Genomic DNA, 20834 nt, shown 5'->3' with positions numbered 1-20834 from the left:
GTCACATGGAGCATGGTCATCATCCGACATGTCAACGCATATTTTCTCACACAACACTAAACAATCAAAAATATGAAAGACATTTAGGTCTTTTCCATAGTAAAAAACAAACGTTTGACAAAAAAAGGTATTGGGTAAAATGTAAGGTATACATTTGATACAGTCCAAAATACAAGGTATGATTTCTTGATAACCTCAAAATACAATGTGTGGGAAAATGGTATTTCTATGGTAGGAATTGAATGCTTGCTGATAATTGATACTGTTGGAAAGTTCAGTTATTACGGTTTGCAATAAATGTTTTCTGTTATATATATTGGATGTCATATATAGCAATCAAACGTTATCTTTTTTTTTTTTTTTTTTTTTTTTTTTTTTTGGGAAAAAAGGGTTTTGGGGGTGATTTTTTTTTTTTTAAAATAAAAATTTTTTTTTTTTTTTTTTTTTTTTTTTTTTTTTTTGGGTAGAAAAGCGTTCATGGGATCAGTTCTTATCTCTGAAAGACGTTTTGTTACTATAAGCTATAAAGTGGCAAGTCATGATTGTCATTCACAAATAATTGCATACATATGTTTTGAATATAAAAATCAATGTTTTTAAAACCTACTATAATATCGCCTAAACGGCTCCTAGGATAGATGTTGGCCGGTAACTTCTGGGAAATTTTTCTCAAAGCTTTCTGTTCAAAAAATTTTATGTTCGTAAATAATTATTTTTAGGAATATTTTATGCATCTAGATGTATCGTTTGTCTTTGATAAAGTTTCCATAGGAAGCCCTATTATTGTCTAAAATTGTTCAATCATCTGGTAGTGGTTAATTATTAATAAGTCTATGAAAACCATTTTCCTCAGACAATATGACAAGTCCAAAGCTGAAATGATAAATCTATATACCAAAGACCATGTAAGCAAAAAACCATAACATATATCCACATCAATAATTCAACATCAAAACATCCTCATAGCATAAAGTCTCAAACAAAAAAAGAAACGACCTCAACATGAGGTGTCTCTAAATACAAATAACAAGCTAAAACATCATTGGAAGTAAACAAGCATAACATATCTAGAAGTCACGTCAAAACAAACAAAAACATATCACAAACAAACAGAGATTTCTTTCAAGGGAAAAACCCATTAGGCCAATGACCACTTTCTCCAAAAGACAACACATCCTCTCGACCAAACCCCACGTGTTGATGCTGCTGCGGAACGTTTATCATGTCCATGAACCATTGCAGCTGCCTCTGCATATTGCTATCACCGTTGGTCTCGAACTCCGGTGGCCTCTCCACCGCACCGGTCGCCACCAATGTAGCGCTCTCTCCATTGCAGCTCCTCGGCTTCTCCTCCGCAGTAATTGTCGCAGCTTGCACCGCCACCACCCGTGCCTTGCAGCCGCCTTGTGTCGACAGTAACCTGCTGTCGCCGATCCTCTCCATCCTCTTGTTGATATCCTTCAACTTCTGCTCGATCATCCAGCCAAGATCCTTCAAGTCCTGGACGCTCAAACCTTGCAGGCCTTTCGCCCCCGTCAGGCTCTGGAACATGACATGGGTGATCTCCTTCTCCTTGTTCTCCTTCCTTTGCTTCTTCAGCTGCTCGTTCGCCTTGGCGATCTTCTGTCGAAGAAAGCTCTCCTGGTTCACCATCTTCTTGCTCTGCTCCATCTCCGGCATCTTCTTGAACTTAGCCAGGACTCGTTGGACACCCGATGACGAAGGGTAAACCTCCGGTTGAGCGTTGTAGGGGCTGCAGATTATCGCGCAAGCATCGACATCGCAGAGAGTGCTCAACTCGCTGACCTTCTTGATCAGTCCCTTCTTTCTCTTCTTGAATGTGGCTTTTCTCGCCGAGTCGTTTGTGATGTAGGCGAGTTTTACTTTCGTTCTTGTCATGGCTAGGAGACAATGATAAGAAAAATGATAAAAACTGGTGTGTGAGGGAGAGGAGAAGAGAAGGAAAGGGAATGTGTGCAATGGTTGAGGGGAAATTAAGGGGTATATATATCACAGGTATTTAGTAAGTTTAGACTATTACATTAAAATCTTTATGATATTAATTTTTAACTTAATAAATGAATATGGATTGGCATATTTATTCATGTTTATATATATATATATCTATATACTTGAAAATGCTAATGAAAAATATATATTAAAAAAAAAACTATACATGTTCAACGCTATAAGTTGAATTAACATAATTATTTATATATTTTTATAACGAGAAATGTCTAGAGAAATAATTCTTTGTATTTAAACCTTGTTAACCATACTGAAAACCTTTGAGTATAAGTTCTGTAAAATAAGACATGCAACTAAAATATCTTTGTTATTGGCAGGGACGAGGAACACCCTCTCATACTAGTCTATGACCCTGTTCATTTTACCTATTTGAGTTTAAAATTTGAGTTTTGCTACAGTAAAAAGCTCTAAAAAATAGTCACATCTAACTTTTTTGTTACAGCAAAAAACTCATATAAAATCACATCTCAACTCGAATTAAAAATTCAAATCAACAAACTAAATGGACCTTATGTATATTTTCCTGGACCAGTCTCATAATAAACTTTTTTCTTTTTTCAAGTTCATAATAAACTTGTTATTGCTATGTCGTCATTTATTTTTGCTTTAAGATAGAGCGCCACCAAAGGTGCTCCAAAAAATTGTTCCATTGTATCGCGTAACGGTTCCTTAATTGCAATCATTTAACAATAGTAATAATAATAACAATAATAAAATCGTTTCCTTCATTGCAAGCTTTTTAGGCTGGCATATGTACACAAAAATTATAAGCATTAAGCAGTTTTTGATTAAAAAAAAAAAAAGAATTGCCGTTTCCTTCATTGCAATCTTTTAGGCTGGCACATGTCCACAAATGATTATAAGCATTAAGTAGTTCTGGCAAACCACAAAAATGCCAGTAGCAATGCTAGTGGCACAACAATTAGAAGTCAGTAAACAGTAATGATATTATGTTCAAAGATTCCAGCACTGGTGATATTGTGACAACAGTTTTCACCTTAAATTTACTTCCTCGCCCCGCTCCCGAGCAATGGAAGATGTGAGAATTCCAAGGTCACGATTTAAGAATGTCAAGGCGAACTCGCACTCCGAGATAATTCTCGTGACGGAGGAGGGCTCACCAGCGATTGTTTCTGACGAACCAACAGCGAGAGCCGCATATGAATCTCTCAGGTTCCTCAAGTTGCCCAAGAACTGCAAGCATCATACAAAGAGCTCACTAACAGAAAAGAAAATTGGCAAGCAAACAGAAGCAACGTTGTCATAGAAGCATAGCATATTCATTATCAATATAGGGAAAGTAGGCAAAAAAAAAAGTAACAATAACAATTATAATAAAACTTGCACAGCGTAAATAGCAATGAAGTACCTTTAAAAGCAACTTGTATGCCTCCAATAAACGATTGGCGGCTGGTCCAAACCCGTGAAGCTGGGGTACCTCCATCATGTGTGTCCAGGGACGAATTTCCTACAAAAGCATGGTTTTAAATGCAAATATTTAGCATTGAGGATCTGATCTGATAAAATAGATGCAGAAAAACTCTACCAAGAGAAGACAAACCAACTTTCAACAAAACCAGTACAGAAGAAATGTAAGAAATGACAGCATACACAACAAAGAATCAACATCAGAATACCTTGGTGTATATTGTATTGAATGATCTCGCGGTTTCAAGAAAAGATTCCAAATGGGAGCGCAATTGGGATTCCACCTCTGCATGCTCTTCATCTGGGTTGTAAGCATGCTAAATCCAATAAGGAAAAGAGAAGAAAAATAGATCAGAAAGAAATAGAAAGCAATCCACTACAAGGTACACAGAGAAGTTAAGATATACAGTGGCGAACGAACGTTCTATAGTTCTTTTGGAAAGTATATTGGCAAAAGAATAAAAATAAAAATTAGTCCAATCATCCAAAACAAGAGATTAGAAATGATATTGCAAACTGTTAGTAACTTAAGTAAATCTTATGAAATCAAGAATTGCCAAGAACAGACTACGGATTTCTGCTATTTCATTTAGCAGAAGTCAATGAATGAGAAGAATTAGGGGATGAGATGGTGTTTACTCGTGGCCAGGAACATAAGAGAACCAGAGAATTGAAATCATGATAGTAAAGGAAACAGGAATAATTGTAGATGGAGGATAAAGCTTCTTAAAGAATTGAGCGCATGTAGGCAAACGTGGACAGTACAGGTAACCGAACATGGATAATTACACTTTGACGGGTTTTCTCGTTTCTTTCTTAGAGAAGCTCAATACAACTTGAAAAGCAGTTCGACGGTTTAAGAGAGTGCACTTCTTTTTTTTTTTTTTTTTTTTTTTGCTCTTCTCTCGTTTAGTGATAATGATTAGATGGAACCAAAAGAAAAATGATGAGATAATAGATGAAATCCTTGAACATATTTATGATGACTCACAGAGTTATGTAGTTTCAAGAATATAAATAAATGATAAAACAAACTAGGCTATTTTTAATGGATGTCTCTCTTTCTTGTCAAAATAATTTTGAATGATAAACGCACTAGATCATTGGGAAATAAAGCAAGTTTACATTTTAGGATCAAAGAGACACCTTTGATGCCAAATCATCGACCTTCTGCTGAAGATTTAAGAGTATCTTTGATTGTTCGGCAAGCTTGGTCTCCAGCTCAGACACATCATGCCTACAAATGAACTTTGATTAAAGGAATGTTACCATATCTGGTTACATAAGTTGTTAATTCTACATCAGCCAAAAAACAGAAAAAGAAAATATAAAAGAAATATAGAGTTTGGAAAAGTGGAACAATATAGTAACAATCTTGGATCACTACTCAAAGTCAAAATCACCTATCTTTGGCCAAACAAAAAGGAAGAATACATGATGTTGACAAGTAGTATGCTAATGTCAATGGAGCATGATTCCTGATATCCCGCAAAACAGGAATAGTGAGCATACAACAACATAGCAAGTACCCCATGCTTTTCTGAAAATCTATACATGGGCAATGGCATAATTTGAATGAGTACCAAACAAATTTCCACTCCTTTCTCTCTACCGGCCTTTCTAGTCATGCAACTCCATACTTACAGAGTTTAAAGTTTCAAATTTCATGTATTCCAATTGGCTAATTCATTCTCCCCTTTTAAAACACATAAAGTTATATGCTTCCCTGTTAACCATGTATCCATGCAACTTTACATCCTAAATTCCGAAGTTTCCAATGCCAGGCATCTGGTAACTAATGTAAGAAACAACGGTGTTATCTTCTAAATAATAACGGAATGGTTATCTTTGAATATTGTTCTCAAAAGCATGTCTTCTAACAGATTAAATATAGCATTGACATTTCCAACTAAACATAATGTGGTTGACACATATTCTATGATATTTAATCTCCTCCAAACAGTCTTCTAGCAAATCTTTTGTACTTTTCTGTCGTTGATAGGAACCTAAGATTAGTGGTATGTCTCAATCAATAAGACTCTCCTCCAACTAAGAAAATCTATGAAATATCTATTTTATCTGGCAGATCAAGCAAACTTTAGATTTTCTGATTAATAAATAGCATTTTACTTATTCATGATGTAATCAATAGTCGCTAGCCAATTAGAAAAATGAATCTTACAAGGGATATATTGATTGAATCTGGACATCAGCAGGGAACAACTTGCACTCTTCTGAAAAAATCTGAGCTTGTTTCTCCGCAATGGAATCAACTAATTGTATATCCTTCGCTACCTGCTCATCAACACTGCAAATTCCTATGCAAATTAGATATTTGGTTAAATACAACCGGGACTTAGATAGATTCAGATATCCCTTTTCATACAACAGTAAAAATTTGAAATTTACAAACTGTCGAAGTTTCGGTTATCAGAGAAAATCAACTATCTAAACCAAATTAAGAACTAGAAACACCACAACCTCCATTCTGGGTTATCCGCATATATGCTCGCCTCGACAAGATCTACAATAAGGCGAAGCATTTCAGTGCGGTCTTCATAGCTTCCTCGTCCCTATACATTGTGCAATATTTACCCAAAGTCAAGGAAAGTTCAACATCAACGAGTGATGGTTGCCAAGTTCATAGAGTTTAAAATAAGCATAGCTCTGGAATACAAACAGCTACAACATTCAGAGTTCAAACATCCGCTTAATCAATGTAGTGCTTAATCAATGTAGTGCGAAATCCATGGGTTGCCTATTTTATCAAACATTTATACTCCATGGAAGACATTATTGCGGCTTATTACATAAAGAAAATTTCTCCTCTTATGCAGTACATTTGAAAGCCAATATTCTAATTATACTCTCAGCTGCTATAAACCACAACTAACCTGAATGGCTTCTGTATCTATAGTAGTTGTAATACCCAGAAACTTGGCAATCTCCGCTAAATCTGAAAAAGCACGCGATAATAAGACATTTTTATCAGATGGCTCAACACAATGATTCTTAGCATGGTGACTTTAAGAAATAAGAATTCTGTGGCAGATAGGAGACGGGGTGACTTGTGTTCATCGAGCTTTGTTAAATTATCACTCTCTTTTTAATCTAACGTGATTTAAAGGTTCATAAATGTGTCCCATGAATGAAGTATTTTTCCATTCTCGAATGGCTGAACACAATGATACTTGGCATACTGGCCTTAAGAAATGAGAACTCTATAGAAATGTTTGAGAAAAAAAATACATAAAATGAATAGTTCTTAAGTTAACCGTTAAGATTTTCATCGAGTATTATCAAATTATCATTTTGTATCCGATATGATTCTGACACGATTTCAATGCTCATAACTGTGACTTATAAGCAAAGTATTTTAGCAGTTATTTACAAGAAAAGATTACCGGCTGCAGAAATTCTCAAAAAAAAAAAAAAAAGCAGATAGTTTTGGATTCACAGAACAAGTATACGACAGTCTTACATTGAATTCGAGCAGTCTCTTCGTCGCGATCCATGGTGTCTCCTTGGAGAGTTTGTTGGGAAAAAGGTGACTTCTCTCCCAACAACCTTAAAAAAAATTAAAATTTAAGATATCAAAATGAGTGCAATCAAAATAAATTATGACAATGAAAAGAGAAAAAAAAAATACCGAAAGAAGAGCCATTCGAGAAGGGCGTAGCGCTCCATGCCGGCGAAGAGAAGGGACTGAGCAGGAGCATTTGCTCTGGGATAGTTCAACATTCCCAGTTTCCTCTGTATCTCTTCCATTTGCCTCGCCGCCATTTTTCTTCCCACTGATAATCTCCACACAAAAAAAGTGATGATGATTTTACAGAATTAGCGAAGATCTGATCAATCTAAATTCTAACGACGATGAGTGGCAGGTGAAAGAGGGATCGGGTGGGTAAGGGAATTTTCAAATTTTTGGGCAAAAATAGATTTGTCTTAAAATTTTAGGTAATTTGCATAAAGGTCCTTAAACCTTTAACAAGTGACGCTTTGATCCTTATTTTTTTCAATTACATTAAAGAGATCCCCAATCTCTTAAAACATTTGCAACTAAACTCTTTTCGTCAAGTTCCATCAAATTTTTTAACGACTCTTTTCCAGTGAAAGGTTTTACAAATGTCCTTAAACCCAATCAACACGATGACAAAATCCAAACAAAATCCAGAAAGCAACCATAATATTATATAAATTCATAAAATTTGAATGTGAACTACTAAAATAGTTGCATCGTTATTTCAGTTAAAATTTTAGTTTAATTCACAACTCTTAGGAGAAAATTTTCAGGCTCCACCTCACTAGTACCCTTAAATTTTATGGTTATTCTTATTTTGGCTTCTAAAAGCTTTACTCACACTTTGTCATTTAAATATTGATTTGGTCTTGTTTTAACCCTTTGAATTTCGATTTAATTCTACTTAACTTTTTATGTTAGAATTTTTGTTAAAATAAGATGAAAAAAGAAAAAGTTATGTGTGATCACATGATTTTTTTTCCATTTATTTTTTAACAAAAAGATGACGTTATCACACTACTTATTTTTCTATATGTTTTTAGGGTTGGATTAATTCTATGGGTGTTTATTGAATCCGCTAATCCGTATAATTCAATCTGTTATTGCGGGTTGGATTGAATTGAAAGAATTTTAAATTGGTAACAATTAAGATTTTCTCAATCCGTAATAAAGATTAAATTGCAGATTGAGCATTTCTCAATCCACATAATCTAACAATTCAAATTACATATATATTTTTATATATGTTTAAATAACTTATGTAATAGTTTTGCTTTTAATTATATAATTATGTATGAAATCTAATACTATTTTAATTTTATGTTATGATATGTTTGTGTTATTAATTTTTATGATAATATTGAAAAAAGAAATGGACTATAAGAGTTAAGGTCTAAAACACAAATAAATTCGCATAATTCAATCTATAAAATCTATTGTGATTGGATTGAATTGAATTGGGGTTTAACGAATAGAAATTTTTTCAATCTGCAATAACAGATTAGATTGCGCATTGACCTGAAATTCGCACAATTCAATTTGTGAACACGTCTAATCAATTCAAAATTTTAATGGATAAAATAAAAATTTTAAAGTTTAGCAGGACAAATTAAAAATGACCAAGTGAAATTAACCTTTTATATAATTTTCTATTAAAAAAAAAAGGCGTTCAAAACCAGTGGAAGAACCTTGGCCCCTCCTATCTACCAAATCTCTCTCCCTTGTACTGGCAGATTCTCTCTCTCTCTCTCTCTCTCTCTCTCTCTCTGAATCAGAAAACAACAAAAAATGCTCACTTTGAATCTCACCACCACCCCTTTCTCCCCTGCCACTTCCTCCAACTCCAAATCCAACCACCAATCCCCCACAATCCCCTCTTCCCTCCTCAATCCAATCCGTCTCCGCCACGCAATCCAACACCGAAAACCATTTCCAAAACTCTCCACCACCACCACCGCCACCATCAATGGCTTCTCCCCCATTTTCCGGACCCCCCAACACCACTCCCGCCTCCTCCTCACCGCTTTCTCCAAAAACCCATCTGCGTCCTCTGCCGAAGGCGAAGAATCCCAATCTCAATCCAACGACAGCACCAAAAAGAGACGCCAGCTGGCCGTCGTTTTCGGCCTCTGGTACTTCCAGAACATCGTCTTCAACATCTACAACAAAAAGGCTCTTAACGTCTTCCCTTTCCCGTGGCTCCTCGCCTCCTTCCAGCTCTTCGTGGGCTCCATCTGGATGTTGCTCCTCTGGTCCTTGAAGCTCCAACCCCGCCCCAAAATCTCCAAACCTTTCATTTTAGCCCTCCTCGGACCCGCATTGTTCCACACCATTGGCCACATCTCCGCCTGCGTTTCCTTCTCCAAAGTCGCCGTCTCCTTCACTCACGTTATCAAATCTTCCGAGCCCGTTTTCTCCGTCGTCTTTTCTTCGTTTCTCGGCGACAAATATCCCCTCAGTGTCTGGCTCTCCATCCTCCCCATTGTCCTCGGTTGTTCTTTGGCCGCCGTCACCGAAGTTTCCTTCAACTTGCAAGGCTTGTGGGGCGCTTTGATAAGCAATGTTGGGTTTGTTTTGAGAAACATTTACTCCAAGAAAAGTCTTCAGAGCTTTAAGGAAGTAAATGGGCTGAATTTATATGGTTGGATAAGTATAATCTCGCTGATTTATTTGTTCCCCGTTGCGGTTTTCGTTGAAGGGTCGCAATGGATTCAAGGATATCATAATGCGGTACAAGCTGTGGGGAAACCAACTACTTTTTACATTTGGGTTTTGTTGTCTGGTGTTTTTTATCATCTCTACAACCAGTCGTCTTACCAAGCGCTTGATGAGATTAGTCCTTTGACGTTCTCGGTTGGGAACACTATGAAGAGAGTGGTGGTTATTGTGTCCACTATTTTGGTGTTCAGAAACCCGGTTAGGCCGCTCAATGCGCTCGGATCAGCCATTGCGATACTCGGGACTTTCTTGTACTCGCAGGCGAATTCGGCTTCGAAGAAGAAGAAGGAGGGAGGTGAAATTGAAGAGGAGAAGAAGAGCTAAAAAGGGTTCTTTAATTCGGCTTCGAAGAAGAAGAAGGAGGGAGGTGAAATTGAAGAGGAGAAAAAGAGCTAAAAAGGGTTCTTTTCTTTTTCTTTGTTTCTGCTTCTTTTATTATTATTATTATTTTTTTTTTTAGGACCTAGTGGTGGATTTGTGATTCTGTTTTAGTTTTTGTAGCTGCATTGGTTTCAACTTTTGGCAAGGGCTCTTAGTTTTTATTTCTTGATTTGTTCTAGTATCTGTTTCGAATTTTGATCATAAACGTTTAAAACTTTTGGCAAAGGGTCTCAGATTCCATTTCTTTGTTTCTTCTGTCTGTTTTGATTATGAATGTTTGTGGTGTTCCTTGCTAAGTTTCCATTCAACTTAATTATTACATGAGCCTAGAGATTTGAGGGAACAGATTGCAATTCATAAGCTGTGTGTGATTTAGGACTATAATTAGCTTCTTAAGAGGAGTTAATCCTGCCAAGACACAAGGAACAAGTAGAATTCTCAAGTAAGATAAGGAACTGAAAAAAAAAAGGTCAGATTTTTAATCAAATTCTGTGTTTCGTTAAAGTTCGTACTTTTCATGAGCTAATATGATTCTGGTATAATCAGACGGTTTAGAACCTTATCTTATCCTTAGATTTTATCTTATCCAATTGTTGATCCGTTCGAAGTGATCTTCCTCTACAATGGTAGTACTATCTGGTGTGCAAAAGCATTTCTATAAACCTTCCTTGGCCTTTTATTTTATCAAGCGCTTGATGATACCGAGCTTGTCTGTTTTTATCATTATTGTTGTCGAAACTAATCAACTACTATGTTGGTTTCTTCACGGTCATCGTGGATGCGAATGCTGATGAAACGACTGTATAGTCTGTATTCGTAAGACAAATGTATGAAGAAGATAGATGGAAATCTTTTATTGAGAATGCTTGTGAATACATGTTTCATTTAACATTTGCAACACACCTTTTTTTTCCCCCCGCCAAAGAAATATGAATCCTGGAGATTGGACAAAAACCCAAATTGCCGATTGTCTTGTATACTTGAACTGTAAAGTACAAACGGTTTGCATAAAATATTTTAAACAAATAAAGACAAAGAAAATCAATGCTCAAAGAGCTTAGAAGTGCAAATGTAACGTTCTTATAACGGTTTGGTTGGCGTCACATAGATATGAAAATAAGAAGAAGGAACAAGAAATGAAAATATTTGTTTTAAGGTGTTGTAAAGACCTTTTATTTTGGGTTCTAACACGAAGTGGAAGGAAAGAGATGATGAAGATAATAGAAATGTTATGATCAATTAAGAGTTGGGCACTTTGACATAAAATCTATTTGGTTTCAGACATCATTTTGTGAAATTAGTATGGCACGACATTTCTTTCCAACATTTTAGTATTTTCAAGAATCAATGTTATTGATACATAACATTTTGGGCAATAACGCTTGCTGCTAAATCATCCTATGAAAGACAACTTCGTGGCTGCAGATCTGATAAGGTAATCATCCGCTGATGACTTTACAATTACTGCCTGACATTTGAGGCTCAGTTTCGGATTACTGTACTAGTAAAGAAGCGCTACTTTTACTTGTAGCAGAAAGTTAAAATGTGCCTCTATTGAAAAAAACAAAATAAAATAAAAAATAAGAAGAATAAGAAAATGTGCCTCTATTGAAAAAAACAAAATAAAATAAAAAATAAGAAGAAGAATAAGGGCTCCGCCACTGCCTTTGGTTTTTTAGTGTTTGGTACGAGAATTCGTGTCATAGTTTGAATTATGATTCGTGATTCGTGACAGTATTTTTTCTTATAAAAAATACACATAAATTAAGAATAATTTTAAATTATATTTTAAATTTGTAAACCAAACATTTATGTCACGTTGGATTTTAGTTCACATTTGGTTTCTCAAAAAGAAAAAAATGTGATTTAAACTGACAAAGCAAACGTGTAATATTTCTTTCCCTTCTCTTTGGAGCTTTGACGAGGCCTGGTTATACATTTTCTCAATTCACTTAACCAGTTGCAATTCCTACATCTCATGAAACAATTAGAATCACTAAAAATAGAAAAAACAAAGCGCTAATTTTGCCTTTTATTTTATTTTATTTTGTAATTTAGTCTGTTGGGTTACTAAGATGTGAAGTTAACAAGCTGTTGCTGGTTTCATAAGGATGGTCCTTAATGAAAAAATGTTGGATGGCAAAAGACTTCTGGACCACAATTTCGTATCGCAATCTCACTGATGTAACCTTAATAATAAATAATAATAATAATAATAATAATAATAATAATAATTCAAAACCTTAGGGTGTGTTCGGTAGAAGGAGAGGAAATAGGAGGACAGATTATAAAATTAAAACTTTATAAAAACTAAATTATGAAATTTGGTTAATGATACATTGAGTGCCAAATTTTACCATCAAGAAAAGCATATGTCAAATTTAACACCAAGAATAACACTAGTTTAATAAATGAATGTTAAAATAAGACATCAATATATCAATTTAGCATTGTATTAAAGATGCTCTTAGTCATTAGAAAACAATAGTTTAAATGATGTAAATTAGGTTCGGTATCATTTATGAAGTTTAGTTATTTACCGCTATCACGCTATTGCTGTGTGAACATGAATATCTTTATAATAATTATTATGTTATTTTTCTTTTTCTTGTCTGTTTCAACTACACTCATAATTTTGTCATCTAGTGATATTCTTTACGATAAATTATGTGTGTTTGGTTAGTGAATTTGTGTCATGATTCAAATCATAATTTGTGGCTCGTTATAATATTTTTCATTATAAAAAATACACATAAATCAAGAATGATTCTGAAAATTATTCTGAATTATAATTTTAAATCTATCAACCACCAAGACGTTTAGTAAGGGGATTCATATCATGATTTGAATCTGATTCATGATTTACTATAATATTTTCTCTTATAAAAAATACACGTAAATTAGAAGTGATTATAATCTCATGATTAACCAAATGTGAGAGAGGTAGGTCCTGTTCATTTTACCGATTCGAGTTTTCAGTTTTGGATTTTTACAGTAAAAAGCTCTCAGAAAATATTGCATCTAATTTTTTCTGCTACAATGAAATGCTCTCAGAAAATATCACATTTTAATTCGAATTGAAAACTCAAATTCGCGAAGTGAACGAGGCCGTAGTGTTTCATTCACATGAGCGATGAAACTAACTTTAGTCAGACGTCTTCCGGGCCTTGTGACCCGGCCCAAAAGTTTTCCGGAAGAAATGAGATGATATAATAATGGAAGAATCTCTCTCAGCGTTCAACTACTGAAAAGAAATCTGAGAATTTGGTTTTGAAGCTTGAGGAATAGAAGAGAAGAGAAAATAAGAGAAAGACAAAGACAAAGACAAAGATTGTTGTGCATTGTCAATCTCAGGCTTAGAGGTAATGCAAATAAGGCCCCAAATTCATTAACTTTTATTTTATTATTATTATTTATTTTTTTTTTTTACTGATTCAAATCATAATTTGTGGCTCGTTATAATATTTTTCATTATAAAAAATACACATAAATCAAGAATGATTCTGAAAATTATTCTGAATTATAATTTTAAATCTATCAACCACCAAGACGTTTAGTAAGGGGATTCATATCATGATTTGAATCTGATTCATGATTTACTACAATATTTTCTCTTATAAAAAATACACGTAAATTAGAAGTGATTATAATCTCATGATTAACTAAATGTGAGAGAGGTAGGTCCTGTTCATTTTACCGATTCGAGTTTTCAGTTTTGAATTTTTACAGTAAAAAGCTCTCAGAAAATATTGCATCTAATTTTTTCTGCTACAATGAAATACTCTCAGAAAATATCACATTTTAATTCGAATTGAAAACTCAAATTCGCGAAGTGAACGAGGCCGTAGTGTTTCATTCACATGAGCGATGAAACTAACTTTAGTCAGACGTCTTCCGGGCCTTGTGACCCGGCCCAAAAGTTTTCCGGAAGAAATGAGATGATATAATAATGGAAGAATCTCTCTCAGCGTTCAACTACTGAAAAGAAAGCTGAGAATTTGGTTTTGAAGCTTGAGGAATAGAAGAGAAGAGAAAATAAGAGAAAGACAAAGACAAAGACAAAGATTGTTGTGCATTGTCAATCTCAGGCTTAGAGGTAATGCAAATAAGGACTCAAATTCATTAACTTTTATTTTATTTTTTTTTATTTTTTACTTATGAACAACACTGTTCACACTAGGGCAGGATTTCTTCAACCCTACAAGTGACTTTTCCAACTTTAAACTTTTTGAAAAGGATTTTGGCTTTAGTTTTCTTTTTCCACTTTAAAAAATTAAAAGTTTTATGACTAGTGAATATGTGGCAGAAAAATCATTTCTTGAACCCTAAGTAACTTTACATCCTCAAACTTTGGACAAAAAAAAAAAAAAACCACTTTTGGGTTTTATTAAAAGCAAAGTCATGACTTGTGGACTGTGGTTGCATAATGGACTATAAGACTAGTTTAGGAGATTTCCAGAGAAAACGACATATTTGGTGGTAGTAGTTGATTTTTAGAATAAGTTTTTTTTTTTTTAATTTTTATTTTAAGGACATGCATATTTGGGGGGATTTTTTCTGTTTTATTTTTTTTTTCTTCCAGCGACCTAGGATAATGCACCCAGTTACCTTTTTAAGCAGTTTTTTTTTTTTTTTTAATGTTACATTCAATTCCATATTGCAAAATTCATATAAAGTAAATGCTCAGTTTTTAAAGAGGGAAAAAAAAATGCTCAGTGTATAAATTTCATAATATATGGCAGGTTAATTGGTCAAAATTCATCTTCTTTAAGACAAGTAGAAGCTCCAAAGATTGTTGTATAGTCTCATCTTGTACTTTTTGAAATAATTTCACAACTCTTAATGGTACTAAACTTTTGGCTATTTTTGCCTTTTTTTTTTTTTTTTCCCCCTCTTATTCCATAAAGACTTCATGACTTGTGGTTCTATGGCAGACAAAGAAGTACATTTGTTTAGAATCAAAATACAAATATTGAACTTGTTGATTGTTTAACAGTCGAAGCACAACATCTCAAAAATGGAACAAGACTCACATTCCGCTTTCAACACCAGCCCCGTATCAAATACTGAACATGACTTAGAAAGTGAGGAATTTTGGACACTCTCAGGGAAGAAGCCGTTTTTTGATATCATTCTTACAAAGTCACATATCAATCCTCGATATCTATTGGTAATCGAAAACGTTTTAACCTCTTCCATTTTATTTTATTTGTTTTCATACATATAAATTTGCATACATACAGACTCTGCTTTTTTATGGCATTGTTTTGTTTGAAATTGAGATAGACGCTTCCGGCCAAAATTCAACCAGTACTTCCTTCCCTTGCGACACCTGCGGTTCTCACATATGGGGGCAAGGAGTGGAATCTGACTTACCGCGGAAGTAATGCCAGCTGCAAGAAACTTGATGGTTCTTGGCAAAACTTTGTGGACGACAACAACTTGAAGATTGGTGATGCGTGTGTCTTTGAACTCGATGAAAGCAGCTGTAAAAAACTCGTTTTTAGAGTTCAAATTCTCAGAGGCGACATCCCACCTGAATTGCATTCGAAGATTGTTGGTGAGAGTTCGGATTCTCCCATCGTTATTGAATAGCATGTGTTAGTTGTCCCCTTAATGCTCCAAACAACATTGTGATCGTGGACTAATGTAGTGTAGCTTAGATTTAGATGCATGTTTATGTACCTCAAATGCATAACTTTAGCGGATTGATGTCGTTTCTGTGATGTTACTTGATGTACATTTCTATTCACGTAGCATCCATGGTATTTGGGAACAACATTTTCCAACTAACTATTTATTAACTCTAGGGAGTTTTATTATGTTTGCGATGCACTTAAACAAGATGCTGTTGATAAAAACAAGTACTTACATATTTGGTTTGTTAGAATTTCTATATAGTTTGAGGAGGGAGGAATGTGTCATGCAAGTATCATAATCTGAAGGTCCAAAAAATGGGATATTATTTGAGCTTAGGCTTGCTAACTATTTGACATTTGGTTATGGGTCTTAATTTTGTTTAATAAACCTCGATGATTGGATTAAAAGTTTTCAGTTGTTTGATTATGTAATCATGTCAAATTTTTTGCTAGACCAATTAAGTGGGCATTTTTGGCCCTTAATTGATGCCAGTTCGGCTATTTAGGTTGTCTTGGCTACAGCCTAATTAGTTTCTTGACCCAATTTTTCCATTTAATAAATAATAAAAAAAAGTAAGTCATGAAATGTTTTCTTAGCAACGCACCACCTATGAGAACGCCTGGTCTATATTGCCTACCGTTGTTGAGTCTTCTCATTTGTCTTCATCATGATGGATTGGGAACAAGCTTTAGTTAAGTGTTTATTTCTTACTTGAATTCAATCAAATCTTAAAGATTGGCTCCAACATGTGCAGTTTCTCATTGTATCAAGATGAGTCCTGAACTACAATGAGAATTGTGTTCGGCTACGATCCCTTTCAAGGAGATCATAAGCGGACCGTGTCCTTAGGAATAGAAAGAAACTTGAAACTAACCCCAATACAGAAATGCATCCCCACCACATAAATGTCTGCCAGTAGCACTTTGTGCCTATGCACAGTGTTGCTTCTTTCAATAAGCTTGCCTTGGTTGAGCTTCCTTGATTTGAATCATACACTACGGCAGCAAGAAGGCCGTAGAGGAGCGAGCCAATCGGGATGTTGGTAATGAGGATGTTGTGGTTGACCGCTGCACTGTTTGGCCCAAAAAGCTCCGATGTGATTGAAACTGCTGCAGAAAACACAAACCCGGAGCTTAGCCCAATCAGGGCCGTGCCAATGCGCAGTGCTGCCTCACTGCCTGACGCAGCTAGCAAAAAGAAGGCTATTGGTGTTGGTACTAGAGCAACCGCAAGCCACCAAGTCCTCGCGAAATAGACCTTGCTGCATTGGTTACACATTTTTGCTGTCAAGAGTCAATTTCTTCAACGTATTAATGTAGATCTAATTCAGGTTTATAGTGGAATATGCCCTCCGTGTTTCGTTTCTCATTTTTTATGGATATCTATAATAAAGTAAATACATACTCACGCAGGAAATCCGGGGCAGCTGATAGCAGACGTCCAAAGAAGGAGCACGAGGAGTAGAGCGTGACAAGTGAACTAGTTTGAGAAGCGTATCCAAGTGATTGAGAAATCTGCCCGAGATTATTGCTGTAAACTAATCCGATTGTCCCTCCACAAAAGTAAGTGATGTAGTAAAGCCAAAAATCCGAAGAACGGACAAGTAGTCGTGCTGGGTGCTCTTCTCCTAGCATCATCGCTGCTGTATCTTTCTCTATCACTTTCCCTAAGCAGTCTTCCTTAGCTACCACCCCAAACATAATGTCGGTCACGTCATCAAGCATGCTATCATCTCTTTCAATGAGTTCCTCATAGAGCTCAGGTTCGTTGTTGTCATCCATATGGAAGCTCAGATTATTTGAAGAGGAGCTGAAGTGGATGTTTCGACGCGCCAAATGCCTAGCATATGGAATACCAGGCAGGCAAAAGGGTAGGGTGAGGAGAAAAATAGCACCAACTAGGAGAAAACGAGCTCTTGGCGCGTTAGTTGATAAAAAATTTAGGAAAAGGAGATAGAGGCCGGTTATAGCAGCCAGTATGTATAGGCAAAGGAAAACTAGGGACTCGCAGCGAGTGACTTTAGCAGGAAGGGGCTTCAGGGGAGGTTCGCGGATTACGGGGATGATTGCCACGCTGGATATGATGAGCGGGACCATGGCATTTAGGAATAGATAAAGGGTGTCGCTTTTCGGGTTTATTGCATTGGCCACAAGGGTGTATAGAGCTCCACTGAGGCCATTGAAGCTTAATGTGAGAGATAGGGCTAGTGCTCTGTTGGTGGAAAAGTTTTTAATGCACAAAACGAAGCAGACTGTGTTGAACCAACAGATGCTCCAGCCAGCCAATAAACATAGTAGAAAGACCTGCATTCTCAACAATTGATGAACTTAAAAAATATATATATGTATGTATGTATGTATCTGTGTGTGTACTTGACAAAATGCTGGACTGCTTAGGAGTTGTATTGCTTCTATTTTTTGGTTCAAACAAAGGTCTTATAATTCGTATTGGTTTCATCTGTTTGAATTTTGAGAGCAGGCTTAATCCATGATTGTTATGGAGGAAATGCTGGTTTTGTAATATTATCTTCCTAATGATTGTAATTAGAAAATAAACATATTTAAAAAAAAAAAAAAAAAAAAAAAAAAAAAACACTTTTATTTTTTTTCCCAATAATTTTAAATAAAAAAAAAAAAATTTTAAAAAAAAAAAAAAAAAAAAAAAAAAAAAAACCTAACATCAGTTGGTCCAACTGATCGTGCTTCGTTAATCAAAGGGTTGTTGTACTTGCAGCCAGTTTGGTTGCCGTATATGCACTATTTATTTGTATTGCTTATTGTAGATAGCAATATTTTCAGAAAATAATTCCCAAAAAAAAGAAAGAAAGAAAGAAAGAACACCTTCTAGACTTACAGTTTACTTTCTACACTCTCACAAATTTTGTTAGGTAACTTTTGAATCTCATGACATGATCCAAACCATCTATTATATGTATACTAATTTTATCATTTTAAGTAGATGACGAAAGAGGGTAACTGATATAAGGTAAATTAAGACATCTCAACTAAGTTTGTCACTCCTAGAATCTGAAGTTTTTTGTTTAAGTATATTGTCTACATCCCCGATCCCTCTTAATCAACATATTCATCATTTCTCTCAAGATTTCAATTATACTAATCACCTCGTAATCCGATATGTTTAGTCCCTAATCCCTATTACGCTTTCTTGAAATGCCTATGTATATGTGAAGTGCTTGGATGTTAATTTTGAAACGTGTGGCTATGCTTTTTCCTTGTCAATGGAGGTTAAGATTTCATGAAGTTTCTTAGAAAGGCTAATTTTGGTGAAGTAAGAGAAAGGAATGGAAAGTAGGAGAAGATGGAACAAACTTCTTACCAGGGCATAAGGCAGGGAGATGAGTCTTTGAAGGACAAGCCACTGGAGACCGTAACCGAAGAATCCGACTAACGCGGCGATGAACATGACAGTCCATAGAGGAAGATAAAGCAGGGAAACGCCGGAGCACCAACCCAAGGCCTTTCCGAGATCGGAGGCGACGGAAAGATAGTTGAGCTGCACCTGAGAAATCTCCAGCACAGACTTGAGATGAGAAGAGTAAGAAGAGAAGTCCAAGTTTGTGCCTGTGAATGCTTGTATCCATATTGCTGCCGCCACTATCATCCATTTTGTTGATTGTCCTGTCATATTGAATATGATTCTTCTTTCTTCTTCTTCTTCTTCTTTAATTGATTATTGATGATTCTTCTTGCTATCTATGACATATGAAATGTGGATCATTGCATCTTCTTTGAAGAAAATCCAAAATTAGATGTCAATTGGTAGAGAGAGAGAGAGAGCGAGAGAGAAAGGAAAGAAAAAGGGAGAGAGAGAGAGAGAAAGGAAAGAGAAAGGAGTTTGAATTAGAAGGCAATGTTTTCCAACGACCCCAGAAATAACCATTATTTGGCCCCGGACGGTATTGGTTTGTTGTGGTTGGTCACTGCTCTAAAATGTTACTAAGAAATGTGATTATGATGCTTTTTTTTTAAGTAATTGTGATTATGATACACACATATGAGAATATTAAGTATGAAAAAAAAATACCATCTTAATAGAATACCATTTTTAACTGTCATATTAAATTAGAATTATATCAAATCAAATATGATAATTTAATTAATTTCAACGGAGGTATGTACCTATTAAAGATTCTGCATTTTTCATTATAATCCCATTATGATGTTAGTTGTGGGGTTTTGCCTTCGGCCTATAAAGTACCAAACTCAATGACTTAAACTTTTTATTTTTCCTGCGGAAACTCAATAATATTGCCTTGTAGTGGAAAGTAAGACATTACCCATCACAATCTATTTTGGTGCTTACTTTTCAGTAATGCTTGGTAGTTCAATTTGTCCTCTGCGATTGTTCCGAATCGGTATGCTTAATTAACATTCTATCAATTCGAAAATATAATATGTATATATTGGAGCTGTTGGTAATTGTTTATAATTTTTTCTTTTTTTCTCTTTTTTTAGTAGTTTTTAGATTCGTTATGATGGGATTGCCTTATCTAGAAAATATTTAATAGTAATCACGTGAACCACGAGTCAATTTCTATGCACTAATAATGGAAGTAACAATCTGACCATTGCCCATCCTGTGGAAATTCACATCTCCAATCCTTCTTGGATTTTTTTAAATAAAATATCCCTAGAGATTTTAAAAAACGTATAGTGTACTGATATGTTAAATTTTTTACCTGTTAGATATTTATATTTTTTGATTTTTAAGTACTTTTATACAGATTTAACAGACTAAAAATCTAATTTATTAGTATGTTGACGTACCCAAAAAGATCTCAAAAAAATAAACACCACCTTAATAAAGGCCTTATTTCTTTATTAAAAATTAAGGACTTTCTATGGTATGTCAATATACCAGTAGATCATGTTTTTTAACCGTTAAATCTGCATAAAATTATGTAAAAGTCAAAAAATATACAAATTCAACGATTAAAAAACATGATCTATAAATACACCGACGTACCAAAGAATCTACTTAAAAATTAAAGGAAAAGAATTTTGACCGATGGTAGAAATAGAAGAACAATGGAAAAAGCTTACGCATAACAATAAACTAATTAATATTAGGAAAATAGTAAAAAATATGTCAATATAAA

At 34.9% G+C, this 20834-nt stretch overlaps 5 protein-coding genes across 8 annotated transcripts; 2 read left to right on the top strand and 3 right to left on the bottom strand.

Annotated features, from left to right (window-relative positions):
* Nucleotides 1-1122: 1122 nt before the first annotated feature.
* Nucleotides 1123-3086, bottom strand: LOC21406578 (agamous-like MADS-box protein AGL80). Its single transcript, XM_010099382.2, has 2 exons — nt 3026-3086; nt 1123-1901 (listed from the first exon to the last, which is right to left on the bottom strand). The coding sequence occupies exon 2, from the start codon at nt 1897-1899 to the stop codon at nt 1123-1125; it is 777 nt and encodes a 258-aa protein (XP_010097684.1). The 5' UTR covers nt 1900-1901; nt 3026-3086.
* On the bottom strand, nt 2767-7350 carry LOC21406577 (AUGMIN subunit 7). Of its 2 annotated transcripts, none has more exons than XM_010099381.2 (10): nt 7106-7350; nt 6938-7023; nt 6351-6412; nt 5938-6029; nt 5639-5764; nt 4603-4693; nt 3666-3773; nt 3398-3496; nt 3026-3222; nt 2767-2935 (listed from the first exon to the last, which is right to left on the bottom strand). In XM_010099381.2, the coding sequence occupies exons 1-10, from the start codon at nt 7237-7239 to the stop codon at nt 2860-2862; spliced, it is 1071 nt and encodes a 356-aa protein (XP_010097683.2). In that variant the 5' UTR covers nt 7240-7350; the 3' UTR covers nt 2767-2859. The 2 variants fall into 2 exon arrangements, with proteins under 2 accessions (XP_010097683.2, XP_024022256.1); XM_024166488.1 differs by having other exon boundaries at nt 2844-2904.
* Nucleotides 7351-8670: 1320 nt separating this feature from the next.
* On the top strand, nt 8671-10022 carry LOC21406576 (xylulose 5-phosphate/phosphate translocator, chloroplastic). The gene has a single exon (XM_010099380.2). It carries the CDS (start codon nt 8765-8767, stop codon nt 10016-10018), a length of 1254 nt encoding a protein of 417 aa, XP_010097682.1. The 5' UTR covers nt 8671-8764; the 3' UTR covers nt 10019-10022.
* A 4050-nt stretch (nt 10023-14072) lies between these two features.
* On the top strand, nt 14073-15879 carry LOC21406575 (B3 domain-containing protein Os04g0386900). Its single transcript, XM_010099379.2, has 3 exons — nt 14073-14171; nt 15072-15245; nt 15362-15879. The coding sequence occupies exons 2-3, from the start codon at nt 15093-15095 to the stop codon at nt 15668-15670; spliced, it is 462 nt and encodes a 153-aa protein (XP_010097681.1). The 5' UTR covers nt 14073-14171; nt 15072-15092; the 3' UTR covers nt 15671-15879.
* Nucleotides 15880-16402: 523 nt separating this feature from the next.
* Nucleotides 16403-19528, bottom strand: LOC21406574 (protein NUCLEAR FUSION DEFECTIVE 4). Of its 3 annotated transcripts, none has more exons than XM_010099378.2 (3): nt 19052-19528; nt 17120-18018; nt 16403-16976 (listed from the first exon to the last, which is right to left on the bottom strand). In XM_010099378.2, exons 1-3 carry the CDS (start codon nt 19358-19360, stop codon nt 16499-16501), a joined length of 1686 nt encoding a protein of 561 aa, XP_010097680.1. In that variant the 5' UTR covers nt 19361-19528; the 3' UTR covers nt 16403-16498. The 3 variants fall into 3 exon arrangements, with proteins under 3 accessions (XP_010097680.1, XP_024022245.1, XP_024022246.1); XM_024166477.1 differs by having other exon boundaries at nt 16867-16976; nt 17124-18018; XM_024166478.1 differs by having other exon boundaries at nt 16926-16998.
* Between the last annotated feature and the right edge of the window lie 1306 nt (nt 19529-20834).

Source organism: Morus notabilis, unplaced genomic scaffold (assembly GCF_000414095.1).
Source record: "Morus notabilis unplaced genomic scaffold, ASM41409v2 Scaffold75, whole genome shotgun sequence".
Classification (NCBI taxonomy): Eukaryota; Viridiplantae; Streptophyta; class Magnoliopsida; order Rosales; family Moraceae; genus Morus; species Morus notabilis.
This window is presented reverse-complemented; position numbering and strand designations above follow the sequence as displayed.

Bases quoted from the DNA above. Each gene is read 5' to 3' on its own strand.
- LOC21406574 (XM_010099378.2), bottom strand. From the start codon at position 19,360: ATGACAGGACAATCAACAAAATGGATGATAGTGGCGGCAGCAATATGG. The intron at 18,019-19,051 runs GTAAGAAGTTTG...TTGAGAATGCAG, and splicing joins TCTCCCTGCCTTATGCCCTG to GTCTTTCTACTATGTTTATT. The intron at 16,977-17,119 runs GTATGTATTTAC...TAACCAATGCAG, and splicing joins GCCCCGGATTTCCTGCGTGA to CAAGGTCTATTTCGCGAGGA.
- LOC21406578 (XM_010099382.2), bottom strand. From the start codon at position 1,899: ATGACAAGAACGAAAGTAAAACTCGCCTACATCACAAACGACTCGGCG.
- LOC21406577 (XM_010099381.2), bottom strand. From the start codon at position 7,239: ATGGCGGCGAGGCAAATGGAAGAGATACAGAGGAAACTGGGAATGTTG. The intron at 4,694-5,638 runs GTAAGATTCATT...GTTCATTTGTAG, and splicing joins ATTCAATCAATATATCCCTT to GCATGATGTGTCTGAGCTGG. The intron at 2,936-3,025 runs GTGAAAACTGTT...TTGTGCCACTAG, and splicing joins GGCGAGGAAGTAAATTTAAG to CATTGCTACTGGCATTTTTG.
- LOC21406575 (XM_010099379.2), top strand. From the start codon at position 15,093: ATGGAACAAGACTCACATTCCGCTTTCAACACCAGCCCCGTATCAAAT. The intron at 15,246-15,361 runs GTAATCGAAAAC...AAATTGAGATAG, and splicing joins TCAATCCTCGATATCTATTG to ACGCTTCCGGCCAAAATTCA.
- LOC21406576 (XM_010099380.2), top strand. From the start codon at position 8,765: ATGCTCACTTTGAATCTCACCACCACCCCTTTCTCCCCTGCCACTTCC.